General features: G+C 48.5%; 1 protein-coding gene across 2 annotated transcripts in view; it reads right to left on the reverse strand.

The window, feature by feature from the left end:
* The window catches only part of LOC306905653 (integrin alpha-X-like), a 70,137-nt gene that overhangs the window by 9,872 nt on the left and 42,619 nt on the right, over window positions 1-17,646 (reverse strand). For both annotated transcript variants that reach the window (XM_079476437.1, XM_079476436.1), the window contains exons 21-25: window positions 4,949-5,047; window positions 4,738-4,817; window positions 4,483-4,569; window positions 4,331-4,409; window positions 4,033-4,128 (exon numbers count right to left, since the gene is read on the reverse strand). In XM_079476437.1, the coding sequence (XP_079332563.1) occupies window positions 4,033-4,128; window positions 4,331-4,409; window positions 4,483-4,569; window positions 4,738-4,817; window positions 4,949-5,047 (441 nt within the window). The remainder of the gene's footprint in view (window positions 1-4,032; window positions 4,129-4,330; window positions 4,410-4,482; window positions 4,570-4,737; window positions 4,818-4,948; window positions 5,048-17,646) is intronic.

Genomic DNA, 17,646 nt, shown 5'->3' on the forward strand with positions numbered 1-17,646 from the left:
CAAAACATTTAATTCGCGCCGCAGTATGTCTATCATGTCTTTGCATTGACTTAACATGTAAATCACTTGCATTTAACGTTCATTCGTGTCTGGTGTGAATGCACAGTATAGGCACACCTGTGCAATAATCATGCTGTCTAATCAGCATATTGATATGCCACACCTGTGAGGTTGATGGATTATCTCGGCAAAGGAGAAGTGCTAACTAAAACAAATTAAGACCGATTTGTGAACTATATTTTAGAGAAATAGGCCTTTTGTGTACATAGAAAAAGTCTTAGATCTTTGACTTCAGCTCAGGAAAAATGAGGGCAAAAACTAAAGTTTTTTTTTATTTTTGTTCAGTGTATTAACGATTACTAAATTCCTTCCATTATGAAACAAAAATAATATAATCATTTAAGTGCAGCTATTTCTAAATATAGGAAAAGTGACAATTCTTTATGAATTATTTAATACACTGCTCAAAAAAATTAAGGGAACACCTAAATCACACTACATTAGATCTCAATGAACAAATTATCCAGGTTCAATCTCTTCACCTACATACTTTGCATAACTTGCGAGAACAAAATAATGTGACAATGGTCAATGAAAGCCAAAATTATAAACACATTCAGGGCAGGAATTACAGTAAAATCACTGAAATCAGACCTGGATCAGAGCATAAGTGAGCTCCTGGGCAGTGCTACTTAATGGCTTTGGATACATGAGATCCCAGAAGTTCTCAACTGGATTTAGGTCTATGGAACGTGAGGGGCCAGTCAATGTCATCAATGCCTTCATCATACAGAAACAGCCTCGAGACTCTGGCCACATAAGGTCGGGTATTGTCATGCACCAGGAGGGCTCTGCACTGCACCAGCATAAGATCTGACAATAGAGTTGAGGATTTCATCCCAATACTTCATAGCACGTGGAGGTCTGTAAGACCCTCTGAGAATGGTCCTCCCCAGACCACCCTTGTTGTTGCCTCTCCAGTGTACCTGTTGTCAAGTGAAAATGGTTCACAATCACTTATGCTTAATTACCGGGTTGATTGATAGTCCTGAGGGTTAACTGACTTGGTGTTGAGCTGTGATGATCAGGTGTTCCCTTCATTTTTTTTCGTATCAGTAAGGGGATTTCTAAGTGGGCTATTGACACAAAATTTCCACCAGATGTAGCCATCAAGCCAAATATTTAATTCATACAATGAAATCAGAACATTTAAGTATACAAGTTCTGTCATAATAAATGAAGTGAAATGACACAGGGAATAAGTATTGAATACATGAAGATAACAAGGTGCAAAATGGCATAGACAGCCAGGAGATCACCTGAAATCTGTCAGTATTGAGAGAGAAACCCTGCCCCATCAGTACTAATTGATATCAGCTGCTTTAGTCCTAGCTGATGGCCTATAAAGGAGCAGGAAAGACTTCTTGATGGGTAAAAGCAAAGAACTCTCTGTAGATCTTCGTAATCTAATTGTTGAAAAGCATTTTGATGGGAATGGTTATAGGCGCATTTCCAGAATGCTGAATGTTCCTGTGAGCACTGTGGGGGCTATATCCGGAAATGGAAAGAGCATCAGTTCACCATAAACCGGCCACGATCAGGTGCTCCACGTAAGATCCCTGTCCGAGGAGTCCAAAGAATAATCAGGAGAGTTCTCCAAGAGCCAAGAACCGCTCGGTCAGAACTTCAGGAAGACCTTGCATCAGCAGGTACTGTTGTTTCAAAGAAAACTATAAGCAATGCACTGAACGGCCATGGCATCCATGCACTCTCACCACGCAAGACTCCATTGAACAAAAAGCATGTTGAGGCTCGGTTAAAGTTTGCGAAATAGCATTTGGAGAAGCCTGTGGATTATTGGGAGACTATAGTATGGTCAGATGAAAGCAAAATTGAATTCTACACACCATGTTTGGAGAAGAAATGACACTGCCCACCAACCCTAGAACACCATACCAACAGTTAAGTTTGGGGTTGGAAGCATCATAGCTTGGGGCTGAGCAGCTCATGTATCCTGTTTGCAAAATATAGATTCTATAAAGAGACTGATACAGTGGAATATTTAGTGTCTGCACATTGTAGTCTTTTGCAGTCTACATTCAGTAAGCCAATCGCAGTTTGATGATCAATCGAGTCATTTGTTCTTTTTACAACTTACTTCTTCACTGACTCTCAAATTATTCTTTCTGCGATTCATCTGTTTTATAACCTCCTTTCTGTCAGCCTACTCTGATCTGATTGGTCAGATGGTCTAGTCTGCTGTGATTGGTCAAACGCGTGCAGTGTTGCAATTGGAACGTAGGCGGGCATTACACAGTGACGTAAATCTGACCCAGAACTGAAATTAGAATGACAGACAACTCGTCTGCGTGATGAATTGACTCCTTTTTCTCACCTTTTCCCCAACAAATTTATTTGATATAAAATTTGATTAATTCATTTCATTTGACTTGCTAAAATTATATTTTCAGTTATCATGTTTGTGATTTTCATGTTTCATGTAGCCTAGAACCGCTTCTTATAATGAAATCGAAACAGACTCACGATTCTATGACAATACTTTTATTTGTGCATTAATGTATTTCTTTTTATCTTAAATTTTGTCAGAGTTGAAACTTCCAAGTCTTCCTTAATCTGAATGGCAGCCCACTCATATTTGTCAAGCTGCAAATTTTCAAGACATTTTCCACGCGATGCACCTTTGATTTGCAGAGAATCAGCAGTGCATAGGCAAATTATGTCATGTGACACCACATTAATTACATTCATTACATTAAAGCCCCTTTTTCTCAGCAATTAAGTTTTGCGACAATCAATATGGATTTTATCCGCTAAGACAAAACAGAAAAAGATTGTTTTGACATATGAGAAATTTTATCAACATATGGCATTTCCATCAGCTATAACGTTATACACTTTGAACAGCTGTCCTTTTTCCCACAAAACAACCTGTGAATGGAAACATTGCCACTGTTTCTGAATGATTGGACATTTAAACATGAATTAATCTTAAAGTTCGTCTGTACAGATTCCTGTGTTACTTAGACAAGGGCTTTTCGATGCATGAGACAAATAATAAATGAAAAATAAAATTCAAATTTTTAACAAAAGTACATGTTTCAGTAATACATATGAATGAATTCAGATGAGTTTGTAAGATGTATATCATCAATACATGTGAATGAATTGTACTATTGCAGATCGATGTGTTTGTTTCACTAGTGGTTATAAAAAGTATTTCAATAATACATATGAATACATTTTACTAAGGTAGGTCAATGTTTTTATTTCACTGGTATTTGTAAGAGGTATTTCAGTGATACATGAATGAATTTTACTAAGGTCGATCAATGCTTTATTTCATTAGTGTTTGTAAGAGGTATTTCAGTGATACATATGAATGAATTTTACTAAGGTCGATCCATGCTTTATATTTCACTAGTTATTGTAAGATGTATTTCATTATGAATGAATTTCACGAAGTTCGGTCAATGTTTTTATTTCACTAGTGTTTGTAAGAGTCATTTCAATAATTAAGGCCTACACGGCTCCTCATAAACTACAGTCACAGTCCGGTGAATAAACACAATGCCGTTTCTCTGAGAAAAGGGAACTAGACATTGCACAAATTGCTGTGATCAGAATCCACAGGTACTGTGCCACCATAATAGAAAGATTCAGAGGCAACACTGTCCAATCAGGGTATTATAAACTGTAGCACAAAGACCCTGCCACTAACTTTGTGCCTGAATGATATTGCCAGTGCATTGCATTGGTGCCAATAATAATGCTTCAGTATATTCAGGTCAAAATATATATAATGACAGGTTCACTGTCATTGTGTCAATGTTCCTGTAAGCCACCAAAGAATGTGATAATTTTCTGAAAATAGGTATATGATTCTTGATGATTTAGTAATGAGAAACTGTTAAAGGGTGAGGTATTATAATGTTTTCTTTCTCTTCTCACATGTACAGTAGTGTTTACAGCATGTTTTTTAAATAGGGTGAGTAGTTAGAAAATTGTATTTACTTGAAAGTCTGAATTAGTCCAGATGGCCAAATCACCCAGTTTCATTGGTACACTGATGACAACCGTAAAATTGACTTCTCTCTGGTGATTTTGAACCTGAAAGAAAAAATATAATTTTTATTAAGAACAACAGTGTATTTAGGGTATATATTTTCATGTGTGTTTCCAAGATCTGAGAGGCTAATGTAATGCTATACCAATTGTGTAACAAGAGCTTAGGAAATGTAGGATAAATGTTTGATTCTGTTGTTATGAGACAACTTTCAATTATCATAAAAAACTGCTGTTGAAGCAATACCTTTAATATCTGCTTGATAGGCTTCTCGAGATCCCTTTTCCCTGCAGTAAAGTTTATGTGGATAGTGGAATTTTCATGCCTGAAAAATGAAAGCAGTACAAATAAATTTTAAACAAAAAAAGATTAAAACAATAAAGGAGCGGAGTACTTACCTTATCAAAGCAATATATATGGCATATTTCACACCAATAGTTTTCTCTTGAAACAATATGCTGTTTTTAGAGTGGTTACCATTTCCACTGTAAGTGAATGGAGAGTAATGGTTAGTGTATAGTAGCAAATATCAAAGTTTCTCATATATAAATACATTTCTAGTGTTCATGCTGAAACATTTTATTTTGTGAACGGTAAATGTTCTTAATAATTGAACACTGTAACAAAAGAGTGGGGTACAGGTTAAGTCATACCTTTTGACTTCAGCAGTAAACTTCACATTTTGCCCAAATTTACTTTCTTCAATAATACTGTATGTAATCTCAAACAAAGCCTAAAATAAAAACAATAATAGAAACGTAATAATAAAAATCAAGTGACGTGACCATGACAGCCACACTCACAGATGTAACTATTTAATACAAAATATAACTTTATGTTTGTGTCACATGTGTGTTTATTCACCTCAGCATTGGCCTTAAGAATGGGTTTACTGATGTAGCAGATTGTTTGTCCCAGACTACCTCCTGGCTTACCATCTTGAGAAGTACACTCCACTCTGCCCTATTTATACAGAAAGTTTTCCATATATTTAACATACATTACTTCTTTATATTCATTATAAATCTATTTACTGTATATGGGAGAGTGGGTTTAGTTGGAAGTTGGAAGCCAATCAGTCACTTTTCACATTTTTAACAAGAGCCCATGCATGCCTGCTGCAGATTAGTAACTGTTTTGTGCGACATTCTATTTATACAAGTTTATATTTTGGTAAGAAATTTAATCAGTGTTTCTGAAGCATTTTTGTTCTGATTACAGTCTTGTTGGTCAACGATAAATTATGTGTTAGTGCTAAAATGTTTGATTAGGAAATGGTTGACAGTTAAGTTACAATTAAATTGTGATTAAATTCAATTCAATTCAAATTTACCAATGCAGTGTTTCACACATCGTGCAATGTGCATAAAACAATGATTAATTTTACTTTATACTGACAAAAGAGGGTCACAGATTCCTGCAACAGTTCATAGAAATGTCATCCTTTTTAAAATTACTTTGACTTTGCATAATTTGTAGGCCATACAAAGGATCATAGTGGAAAGTTATTATATTGGTAGATACTGTATGTATTGCCCCTTAAAGCCATTGGGAAAGAAAACGAATGACAGCAGTGTCACTACAACAATGCATGCATCTGAAATAAATGAACATGTCATTAAAGTTATTCTGCTAATAAATGGTGTAACTAATTGAAATTGTGATGCTTAAATCAACTGTTTATATATCCGTGCTGAACATGCATAATCACTATTATCTGTGTATTCTGTGTGCCATAAGTTTAAACACATGATTATACTTTTCTACTGAGAAGCTCCCTTAAAGTGGATGTGTACAGGGCGGGATATGAGGCTGATTCATATAAGTGCACTTGAATGTAATCTGTGATTTATAAAGCGAATAGTGCTTACAGGTGTGCGTACGCACGTCTGAATGATTTTGGTACCCAAGTCTGAATGATTTTGGCGTAGGCTACACAATTTTTTCTGGGCGCATGTACGCTTTTAGCAAGGATCCTACGAGTTTTATAAATGAGAGCTCAGGACTGCTTCATGATTTAACTATTAATTAGGTTTGCTCTTGATTTGATAGGACAGAACACGTAATAGCTAATTTTTTGCAGCTGCTAAATGATTTGCACATGCACCGTGTTTTTTGTTGTAACACCTATGGAAGGGCGTTTCATGCTTAAGAGTGGATGTGGTTAACCTGTGTATGTAAGCTGCATTCGCTACAGCCTCTGCCCAGTACATCTTCGGAAATTTCGCATGAGAGAGCATGGTCACAGTTCTTCAATTAACGTCCGATTTCTGCAACAACAAATTTTCTGAGGTGTGTGAGATAAAGTTGTCTCATGATGGATACTTTGCGATTTCAAGTATTCTTGAAATTCTTTGGATGTGAATTGCCCACCATTGTCTGTTCTTAGTCTTGCTATTTTCTGTCCACACTCATTGGAGAATGTTTTTTCAAATTCCTTGAATTTTCCTAACACTTCAGTTCCCTTTCGAGAGCGGTCACTTCGACATTGCGGAGACCGCATATGAAACTCCTCCTCTTTTTCACTTTTCCTGAAGTCCTATAGGATAACGCCAGTTAAAAAACTGGCCAATCGTCGCAAGACATGCACAGTATGCAAATACTGACGAATCTAGACAGTATAAATACAGTGCATGAGACGACAATACCTCAGAATCTTCTTTTTCACGCTGCCATCGTTGAAGACGCAACTGGATACTTCTTTCACCGCATCCGATGGCTTCTTTCTGTCGTCTCTGCGCGGGCCCCATTGGCCCGCAGGATACTCACGAGCACTGCATTGCCTGCCTGGGCCTTGCCCATGCGGAGGATGCACTCTGCGAGTCCGATTGCGCGCACTGTGCGGACCTGCCGGCACGTGTTTTGAGGACTCGCAGGAACATTGCTCGTGGACTCTTAGGGTCGAGGCTCACCGCCGCCAACGAGCCGCTGGTGAGTCCACCCACTCCACGAGGTGGCGGCGACGACCCGGCTCCGGGCCCCCGTCCTCTGCCGTCACCTCATTCCCCAGTCGACGAGGTCCTTCGTCCTCCGCCTTCCATCGCGGACGCCGTTTCCTTCGGCGTCGAGGAGGACGATGACTCCATGTCCATATCAGCTTCGGACAAGGACTGGGCAGGATCGGAGCGTGATCGTCCCGATCCGGAGAGCACCCCGGACCTCCACGAGGAGTTCGTCAGGGTTCTCGAAAAAGCTGTAAGCGAGCTCGACATCACCTGGGATCCACCTGAGATGCCGGCGAAGAGTAAGCTCGACTCCTGGTACTTTCAGGCGAGTCGCCGCCAGGCCACGTCGAAAAGGAGTTCGCCGTTCTTCCCAGATGTCCACGAGCACGTGGTGAAGACGTGGTCAGCACCTCAGTCGGCGCGCGTCCACGCTGCTACGCCGGCCATGTTTGCCCACGTGGTCGGGGCCGAGGCCCACGGTTACGTGCGCATGCCACCCGTCGAGGAGACCCTCGCCGCTCATTTGTGCCCTTCCGCCACCTCGCTGGGCTCGGACCCAGGCCTGCCCTCGAAGCCGTGCAGGTTTACCGCCCATCTCGCTGGCGGATCTAAAGGACGCCGATCGTAAGTCCCTGCTCAACGCGCCGATCACTCCCTCCGGCCTCTTTGGTGACGTCGTGGAGTCGGTAGTAGAGCGTTTTGGTGAGGCGCAAAAGCGCGCCAAGGCCATGAGTCACGTGCTGCCTCGACGCTCTTACCAACCGTCTCCGAGAGCCCGCTCTTCATCCGCGCCTCACTCCTCGCAGAGACCCGCCAAACAGCACGCGGCTCCCGCACCGGCTAGTCGAGGTCGCGAACCGGACGTCCGTCCTAAACAATGGGCGGGCCCAGCAAAGAAGAGGTACGGGCCGAAGAGAGGTCCACGCCACGACGGCGGAGCGTCATCGGCTGCCAAGCCGTCGTCCTGACGGACCTGGGAAGAGGAGGAGAGAGTCTGTGAGCGTGCCGGCGGACCCAAAGCGCCGCTGTTTGCAACAGTTTTCCCCCGCGGTTGCGGGCGATTATTGCAATGTTGTAAGTGTTGTTTGTGTGAATGCAATAAAAACACATACCTGTTCACAGAAGGAGCTTTTTCCCCCTCACACACACAATGCTGCGTCCCTTGCCCTGCCACGGTGCAGCGCGAAGCCGCAGCTAGTCACAACTATAACCAGCATTCCCTCGTCCACGGACGCTCCCGTGGACGAGGGACCGCTGGAGTCTCACGCGCGAGATATTTTCCCGCCAGTGCATTTAGCCTCGCTGGGCCAGCGCGCTACCCTAAACGGTCCGATGACGGTAACCCCCGATCAGATTCGGCCGTTATGTCTGTTTCTGGACGCGTGGAAAGCCATCCCAGGCATCTCTCTTTGGCTGCTAAACGTGATAGAACACGGGTACTCCCTGCAGTTCAGGCGCAGACCTCCCCGCTTCAGCGGTGTGGTCCCGTCGCTTACGTCAGCGCAAAACGCACCTGTGCTAAGGCAGGAAATCCGCAGCCTGCTCGCGAAGGGAGCGATCGAGCGTGTCCCCCCGAACGAGCGGGAAAGCGGGTTTTACAGCCGGTATTTTGTAGTGCCCAAGAGAGATGGTGGTCTGCGTCCGATTCTGGACTTGAGACCCGTCAACCGAGCGCTTCACAAGCGAGCGTTCAGAATGACAACTCTAAAACAGATCCTGGCACAAGTGCGTCCCGGGGACTGGTTTGTTTCCGTAGATCTGAAGGATGCGTACTTCCATGTTCAGATAAACAAGCGCCACCGAAGGTTCCTGCGATTCGCATTCGAGGATTCAGCGTACCAATTTGCCGTCCTCCCATTCGGGCTGGCATTAGCTCCGCGCACATTCTCGAAGTGCGTGGACGCGGCGCTTTCCCCTCTCAGAGCGAGCGGAATGCGCATTCTCAATTATCTGGACGATTGGCTGATTTTAGCCCACTCTCGGAAGGCGCTAATCGGTCACACGCAGATGCTGCTTGGTCACTTGGCATCCCTGGGGCTGCGCGTGAACATGCAGAAGAGCAAACTCACGCCGAGTCAGTCTATAACGTATCTGGGGGTATGTTTCGACTCAGTGGAGATGCGCGCTCGTCTCTCCCTAGAGAGGACGGAGTCCATCTCTTCAGCTCTACATTTGCTCAGGCTGGGCCGGTCTGTTCCCCTGAGGGAGTTCCAGAGGCTTTTGGGTCTCATGGCATCGGCGTCGGCGGTCTGCCACCTAGGTCTTCTGCACATGCGACCGCTTCAGTTCTGGCTGAAGGCTCGGGTTCCATGGAGAGCTTGGTCCTCGGGCCAGGCGCGAGTCCCGGTTACACGCCGCTGCCTCGACGCCCTGAGTCCATGGCGCGACCCGAGCATGTTCAGTCGGGGAGTTCCCCTGGGGCTGGTGACGAGACGCACAGTCGTTACGACGGATGCATCGTCCTCGGGATGGGGCGCGGTGTGCGAGGGCATGCCGGCATCCGGCCTTTGGTCACAGTCTCTGAGGAAATGGCACATAAATCGCTTGGAACTAAAGGCGGTGTCTCTAGCTCTTCATACTTTCCAGTCGAGGCTGGAGCAGAAACATGTTCTGATTCGCACCGACAACATGTCCGTGGTTTCGTACATAAATCGCCAGGGAGGGATCCGTTCCGGAGCTCTTTTCAAACAGGCGGCGGATCTCCTACTGTGGGCGGATCGGCATATACTCTCTATCAGAGCAGCGCATATCCCCGGTCATCTGAACCGCGGAGCGGACATGCTTTCGAGGGAGGGTCTTCAGCACGGGGAATGGAGGCTTCATCCCGACACAGTCCTGTTAATTTGGGAACGCTTCGGGAAAGCGGAGGTGGATCTATTCGCGACAAGCGAGAACGCACACTGCCCGTTGTATTTCTCGCTGATCCACTCCCCTATGGGGAGCGACGCGCTGACGGGGCGTTGGCCGGCCGTTCGGCTTTACGCGTTTCCTCCGGTGAAGATTTTACCCCTAGTGCTGTGCAAAGTCAGAGAGGAGACGGCGTCGGTGATTCTCGTCGCTCCGTTCTGGCCGAATCAACCATGGTTCCCGGACCTGAGGGAGTTGTTGACGGCACCGCCGTGGCGGATTCCCCTCAGGAGAGACCTGTTGTCCCAAGTGAACGGCACGATTTGGCACCCCAGCCCGGAGTTGTGGAACCTTCATGCCTGGCCGCTTCGGGGATTCTAACTGCACTCCCTCAGCGTGTGCTGGATACTATTTCGGAGTCTCGCGCGCCGTCTACCAGACGTTTATACGCTCTAAAATGGGGGGTGTTTGCTAAATGGTGCAGCAGCAACAATATCGACCCGGCGTCTTGCCCCGTGTCTGATATTTTGTCTTTCCTGCAGCACAGGCTGGACAGCGGCGGCCTCCCGTCAACGCTGAAGGTTTACGTAGCGGCCATCGCCTCGTTTCGTTCCCCGGTTGATGGGCAATCGATTGGTAGGCACATGCTGGTGGTCAGATTCCTCAGAGGAGCGAGGAGACTTTTCCCCCCGCGAACCCCTTCGGTGCCACCTTGGGACTTAGCACTGGTGTTGAAGGCTCTCTCTTCTCCCCCCTTTGAGCCTTTGGACGCGGCTTCGGTAAGAGAGCTCACTCTAAAAACCGTTCTCCTTCTCGCCCTTGCTTCGGCTAAGCGCATAGGGGATTTGCAAGCGCTCTCAGTCGGCGCTGATTTCATTCGTTTTGGGCCAGGCGACTGCAGCGTCACTCTCCGGCCAAAATCGGGTTATGTGCCGAAGTCCATGTCTACCCCTTTTAGAGCTCAGGTCATTTCCTTGCCCGCCTTGTCTTCCGAGTCGTCAGACCCACAGGATGCTGACGCTCAGAGAGCGGTATGCCCGGTAAGGGTATTGCGGGCTTACATAGATCGCACGGCCGGGTTTCGGCAGTCGGAGCAGCTCTTTATTTGTTTTGGTGGGGGTACTAAAGGCCGGGCTGTCTCAAAACAGAGGCTCTCTCACTGGGTAGTGGACGCTATTACCTTGGCGTACGAAAGCCAGGGTCAGAACTGCCCCTTCGGTATCAGAGCTCATTCGACTAGGGCTATCGCCTCTTCGTGGGCCTGGTCTAGGGGCACATCTATTCAGGACATATGCTGTGCAGCTGGCTGGTCTTCTCAGAATACTTTCGCCAGGTTCTACAGATTGGATGTGTCCTCGTTGGCTTCTCAAGTCCTCTCGGTGAGTGCTGATTAAGCTTATCTTCTACCTTGTAATGTATTGTGCTACACAGTTGTTGCCGCATTGCTGTTTACACTGTGCTTGGTGTACTTATATTCGCTATTATATCGCCCGGGTTTCCGTGCTGGTTCTACTGCTGTGGTGTCTGCCCTGTTCAGCGCAGCCCGCTGCATTCGTTGGGTTTGGATATGCAAATTCGACAAAAGACCAATCTAGCAGTTCATTGGCGTGCTCAGTGATCTAGCAGCTCATAGGCCGGTTTCAGCCAATCAGCGGTTAACGCTTGGGGCAACCTCGCGAATGGTTGGTTTGTCTGCTCCGCATACTGTGTACGTGTTATCCCAGTTATCGGGCTGTTTTTGCTAGCTCTCACGGCGGGATTGTACTACCGTTCCATATGCGGTCTCCGCAATGTCGAAGTGACCGCTCTCGAAAGGGAACGTCTCGGTTACTTTCGTAACCTCGGTTCCCTGAGAAGCGGGAACGAGACATTGCGGAGAACGCCGTGTTCGCTGCTTATCTCTGGTCAAGCGTTCTATCGTAGATTCTGAGGTATTGTCGTCTCATGCACTGTATTTATACTGTCTAGATTCGTCAGTATTTGCATACTGTGCATGTCTTGCGACAATTGGCCAGTTTTTTAACTGGCGTTATCCTATAGGACTTCAGGAAAAGTGAAAAAGAGGAGGAGTTTCATATGCGGTCTCCGCAATGTCTCGTTCCCGCTTCTCAGGGAACCGAGGTTACGAAAGTAACCGAGACGTTTTCTGTTTCATAAAATATACCTCGTCATCGATAAATTTCACAAAGTACTTTGATCCATCAATAAATTCAGTCTGCGTTGGACCATAGACACTATGGACCAACTGCAGTTCGCGTTTGGAACGCATTTCTCACACTGGCTTGTAAGTCTTTCGGGACAGCTTGCCTTCAACACAGGCTTCACAGAAGGGAACATCTTTTTCTGCAGGAAAGTGTGTCCCAGTCGCTGGTGCCACACGCTGGGTGATTCTACCACACTTCTTACACAGTGACTGACGAGAGAACTCCCTTTGACATTCAGCTAAATCAACCGATCAGATCTTTGTCTTCCCATTATGAGTTTTCCTTCTTCGGATAAAATAGTGAGACTTCTTGAATTTTACTGTATTTTCTCTTTTAACAGCAGCTCCAACTGAAAAGAAATTCCCTGACTTGGGAACAAACAGCACATCACACATTGTGAATATTTTGATATCACTGACTTCAAAGGTCCTTATCAGTTTAACGTTACCAAGTCCAAGAGCTTCAACAACTCTGCCGTCACAAAGTTTCACAGATTGTGTTTGTGAAAACTGTTGATAGTCCTGGAGAGTTTATCCATGTGAACTCATGTTCTTTGAGGCTCCAGAGTCGATTAACCACTCAACCTGTCGTGTCATTTGATCCTGGTTTGCCTCTTGTGACACAACCACTCTCCGATGAATTTAACTTTTTTCACTTTGTGGGTTTTATTTCTTTCTGTCTTGCTTGGATAGTCATGCTTAATATGTCCTTCTTTCCCACGCTTGTAACATCTCCATGAGCTGGATCTGTCTGCTCTCATTGCATTGTAAATGCCTTGCCAATCACAGTGAACTTGTGTTGACATTGCTGATGCTTCAGCAGCCCTACTGTTACCATCAGCAGGCACTCGTTTTCATTCTTAATGCTTGCTGAAAAACATCAGTGTTAAATTGTCCAACTTTTTCCAGAGCAGATACAATTGTAGCATATCTTAATGACGAGCTACCTAGCAGGGTTACAATTTGATCCTCCTTTTTATCACATCACACATCACTTCAAACTGGTGAGTTTTTTCCCTGATATGTTCACTTATGCTTTCTCCTTCCATTATTTCACATCTGAATTATTTTTTTTATCAAATGTTCCATTAGAACTGTCCATGTTTCCCAGTTCTCTTGCCCACTCAGGTCTCAACAATCAGTCTATCCTCCATTTTGTGTTCCACAACACTGTCTATTGCACACAAAATCATGTGTAAAAGCACCTTTTTTTGCGAATATCTGGGCCCATAACCAGTGGCGGCCCCAGACAATTTTGAATGGGGGTCCTGGTCATTTCAAGGGGGGTCTCATGAAAACCAACTAAAAATACAGTGGACACGGCTAATAACGTCTCGGTTACGTCTGTAACCTCCGTTCCCTGATGGAGGGAACGAGACATTGTGAGAGACTGACTGGGGTTTGATCTTGAGAACCTACCTTCTCCGAGATAATTAATTATAAAACGCCAATGGGCTTGGCGAATGGCACGCGCACGCCAGTCTCCGCCCCGTGCATACAGGTATAAAGGAAGATGGCGGCGGTCATTCACTCACCCTTTGTACTGAGGAACCTGAGAGGGCACTCCCGTTCACTGCAGTGATTCGGTGCAGCGTTGTGGCATGAAGTCACAACGTCTCGTTCCCTCCATCAGGGAACGGAGGTTACAGACGTAACCGAGACGTTCCCCTTCAGTCGGTCTCTCGACGTTGTGAGAGACTGACTGGGGATCAATCTTAAACGCCACAGCGCTTGCACCGATATCACGACCTCTAGCGGAGCGGCCCTGACTGGGCTAGCGAGTCACAAGAGTGCTACCGCGAGACGTAATCTTCCAGTCATATAGTATTGGTCATACTGAGAAGCCTCTACTGACGGCCTCACGGACAGTGGCGTACGCCTCTAGTAGCGAGGAGCTGTCTGGAGCCGAACACTGGGGAAACACTGCTCTCCTCTTAGAAGAGTGTGTTACGGAGGCCACATCCTACCCGGAGGGGAGGTTACATGTGGAGACATAACATGATCTCCCCGGCGGGGAGAACAACATGCGGAAAGGTGTTAGCCCGAATAGGGGGACAATCCAGGTGGGATTACCACCGGCGGGGAGGTCACAGATTCACCAATCGGGAAATCCTGAGTGAGGAATTCAACACACGGGACGACCCAGAGGGGAGTCACTACGTATGGGGCACTAGTCCTAATACAGGGGTCTGCCTGAGCAGGGATGACTCTACCTATAACGGACCTGGTTCTAACAGACGGCTCCGCTCAGTCTGTTACCAAGTGCAATGCTTAGTGATGGATGGAATGCCTATACTTCACCCGCTGTTCTACAATGTCTGCCAGAGAGGCGCCCTGCCAGTGCCCACGAGTGGAGTGGGCTCTCACTGCCAGCGAGCACGGCGATCCTGGGATTGGTACCCAGTGCGCCACCTCTGTTTGGAGACAGCCCCCCCCGGGTGCTGTCTCCCAGAACAGACAAAGAGCTGCTCAGAGCTTCTGCGGCTCTGTGTGCGGCCCAGACCGAGGCGCAGCGCGCGTACTGGACACAACACATAAAAAGGTTGGGTCTTCCTCTCCGGAGGGGAGCGCCTGCAGGTTCACCACCTGGTCCCGGAAGGGAGTAGTGGGAAGCTTGGGCACGTCGTCGGGACAGGATCTCAGGACCACGTGAGAAATACCGATCCCGAGTTCCAGGCACCTTTGGGACACAGAGAATGCCTGTAGGTCCCCCACCCTCTTGAAGGAGGTGAGCGCCACAAAGAGTGCATCTTTCATCCAACTGAGGAAGATTGGCAATTCTTAGGGGCTCACCAGGGCCGTACCAAGGCCCTGTAGGACCACATTAGGGTCCCAAGAGGGTACGGAGCGCGGCCAAGGTGGATACACCCTTCTCGCGCTCCTAAGGAACCTGGTGACCAGGTTGTGCTGACGGGGATACTTACCTGCGGGTCAGCACTGATCTGATCAGGCAACTCCGCGGGTTCTCCTCCCGGGGAGAACACCAAGTCAAATTGGCGCCACTTATAAGCGTATGACCGCCTAGAGGCGGGGCTCTAGCCTGTAAGACAGTCTCCCGGACCGCTAACGGGCAAGCCCTCGTCCCGTCCAGGGGCCAGGCATGGAGGTTCCAGAGGCCTGCGTTGGGGTGCCACAACGTGCCCTTCCCCTGCAACGGAAGGTCCTTCGTCAGGCGAATGGGCCAGGGGGGGCCGTCGTCAGATCTACCAGATCCAAGAGCCAGGTCTGGTTGGGGCAGTATGGCGCCACTCACCAGAACCTGATGCCCCTTTTCCCTGACCTTGCACAGGACCTGTGCAAGGAGGCTCACTGGGGGGGAAGGCGTACTTCCGCCTGTCCCGCGGCCAGCTGTGTGCTAGGGCATCCGTGCCGAGGGGACCCTCGGTCTGGGGATACCATTGCGGGTAATGGGTGGAGTCCGGGGAGGCAACAGGTCCACCTGTGCCTGCCGAACCGCTTCCCACATGAGCCGGGCTGCACGGGGATGGAGTCGCCACTCTCCGCGGGGAGTACACTGTCGAGAGAACGCATCGGCTGTCTGGTTCAGGTTGCCCGGAAGAAACGTGGCCCGCAGGGATTTCACCTGCTGACTCCAAAGGAGGAGGCGTCGGGCGAGTTGTGATAACTGCGGTGAGCGTAGGCCGCCTTGCGATTGATGTACGCCACGGCAGTCGTGCTGTCCACCCGGACTATCACGTGTTTGTCCTGCACGAGGGGCTGGAGCCTCCTCAGTGCCAGAAGGACTGCCAGCAACTCTAGGCAGTTGATATGCCAACGCAGTCGGGGACCCGTCCACCGACCCGATACTGCGTGCCCACTTGCACACCGCACCCCACCCTTGCAGGGAGGCGTCTGCCGTTACCACGGAACCCCCGCTCGGAGAAAGGTCAAGTCTGACCAGGGTAAGAGAGTGCGAAGGCACTGAGGCGTTACCGTAATCCGCCTGGTGCCGGCGTGCCACGTCGTCCAGGGAACCCGACTCTGTAGCCAGTGCTGAAGCGGCCGCATGTGCATCAACCCGAGAGGGATTACCCCCGTCGAGGACACCATGTGCCCCAGGAGCCTCTGAAAATTATTCAGCGGCGTCAAGGGATTCTGACTGATCAACCTCAGACAGCGCAGCACTGACTGTGCATGCTCGTTGGTGAGACGTGCTGACATACGGACAGAGTCTAGTTCCATACCGAAGTAAGAGATGCTCTGTGCGGGGGAGAGCTTGCTCTTCTCCTGGTTGACCCGGAGGCCTAGACGGTCTAGGTGTCGAAGCACAAGGTCCCTGTGCGTGCACAACACATCTCGCGAGTGTGCCAAGATAAGCCAGTCGTCGAGATAGTTTAGCACTCGCACGCCTTGCTCCCTGACAGGAGCTAAGGCAGCCTCCACTAGTTTGGAAAAAACCTGTGGAGACAGGGCCAGACCGAATGGCAGGACCCTGTACTGATACGCCCTTCCCTCGAACGCGAACCGTAGGAACGGCCGGTGTCGGAGGAGAATAGAGACGTGAAAGTACGCGTCCTTCAGGTCGATTGCCACGAACCAATCCTGGTGACGTACCAAGCCCAGGATGCGTCTCTGCGTCAGCATTCTGAACGGCAGCCTGTGCAGGTGCTTGTTCAGGCGACGCAGATCCAAATTGGGCCGCAGCCCCCCGCCCTTTTTGGGCACGATGAAGTACGGGCTGTAAAACCCGGACGACATCTCGGTTATAGGGACGGGTTCGACCGCACCCTTCGCCAGACCGAGACGGACTGTCCTCTCTATCCAGTGTGACGGGCTGGTGCGCTACCAAGCGCCCAAGAACCGCGACAACGGGACCAGAGGGACAATCTGCTTCACCGTGCCGGGGAAGGCTGGTTCGGTGGCTGACAGTACGGTCACCTCGCACAGGGGGGACCCCCCGGGAGGTTGACGGCTCTGTATGTTTACCTGCTTCAGGCGGCCTGACGCAATGTCCGGGGGAGATTGCGGTCGGCGGCCCGATCCATCCAATACACCGTCTGGACGAGAGTGTTGTGGAGGAAAACCCAGGGGAGATTTGTCTCTTTGAGAGTAAGTGGGCGCCGGACCCTGAAAAGGGCCCAGACTCGATGGAACGCGGCAGGCAGCATCCGCCGCGGGAGGGCAGGGCTGCTGGGAAAAAGGCTGTGCCCGAGACCATGCCGACCTGTTGGCGGGCACGTTGCGGCGTGGCAGGATCTGTTCGATTGCCTCAGTCTGCTTCCAGACCGCGGAGAACGACCGTCCTCCACGGTATCACCAAGCAGCCCTGCTTGCGAGATGGGCGCATCCAGAACGGGCGTTCTGGGCGCCACTCACCTGCGCAAGACTAAGCCACAGATGCCTCTCTTGGACCACCATTGTGGACATCGACCGACCCAGGGCACGTGCCGTGGCCTTCGTCGCTCTTAGCGCGAAGTCTGTGGCAGTACGCAGCTCACTCATACAAGTTGGGTCGGACTTCCCGCCGTCCAAATCCTTCAGGACTTTCGCCTGAAAAACCCGGAGGACCGCCATGGCGTGGAGAGCGGAGGCGGTTCGTCCAGCAGCACTGCAAGCCTTCGACACGA

This window comes from Barbatula barbatula, assembly GCF_947034865.1.
Source record: "Barbatula barbatula genome assembly, chromosome: 16".
Taxonomy (NCBI): Eukaryota; Metazoa; Chordata; class Actinopteri; order Cypriniformes; family Nemacheilidae; genus Barbatula; species Barbatula barbatula.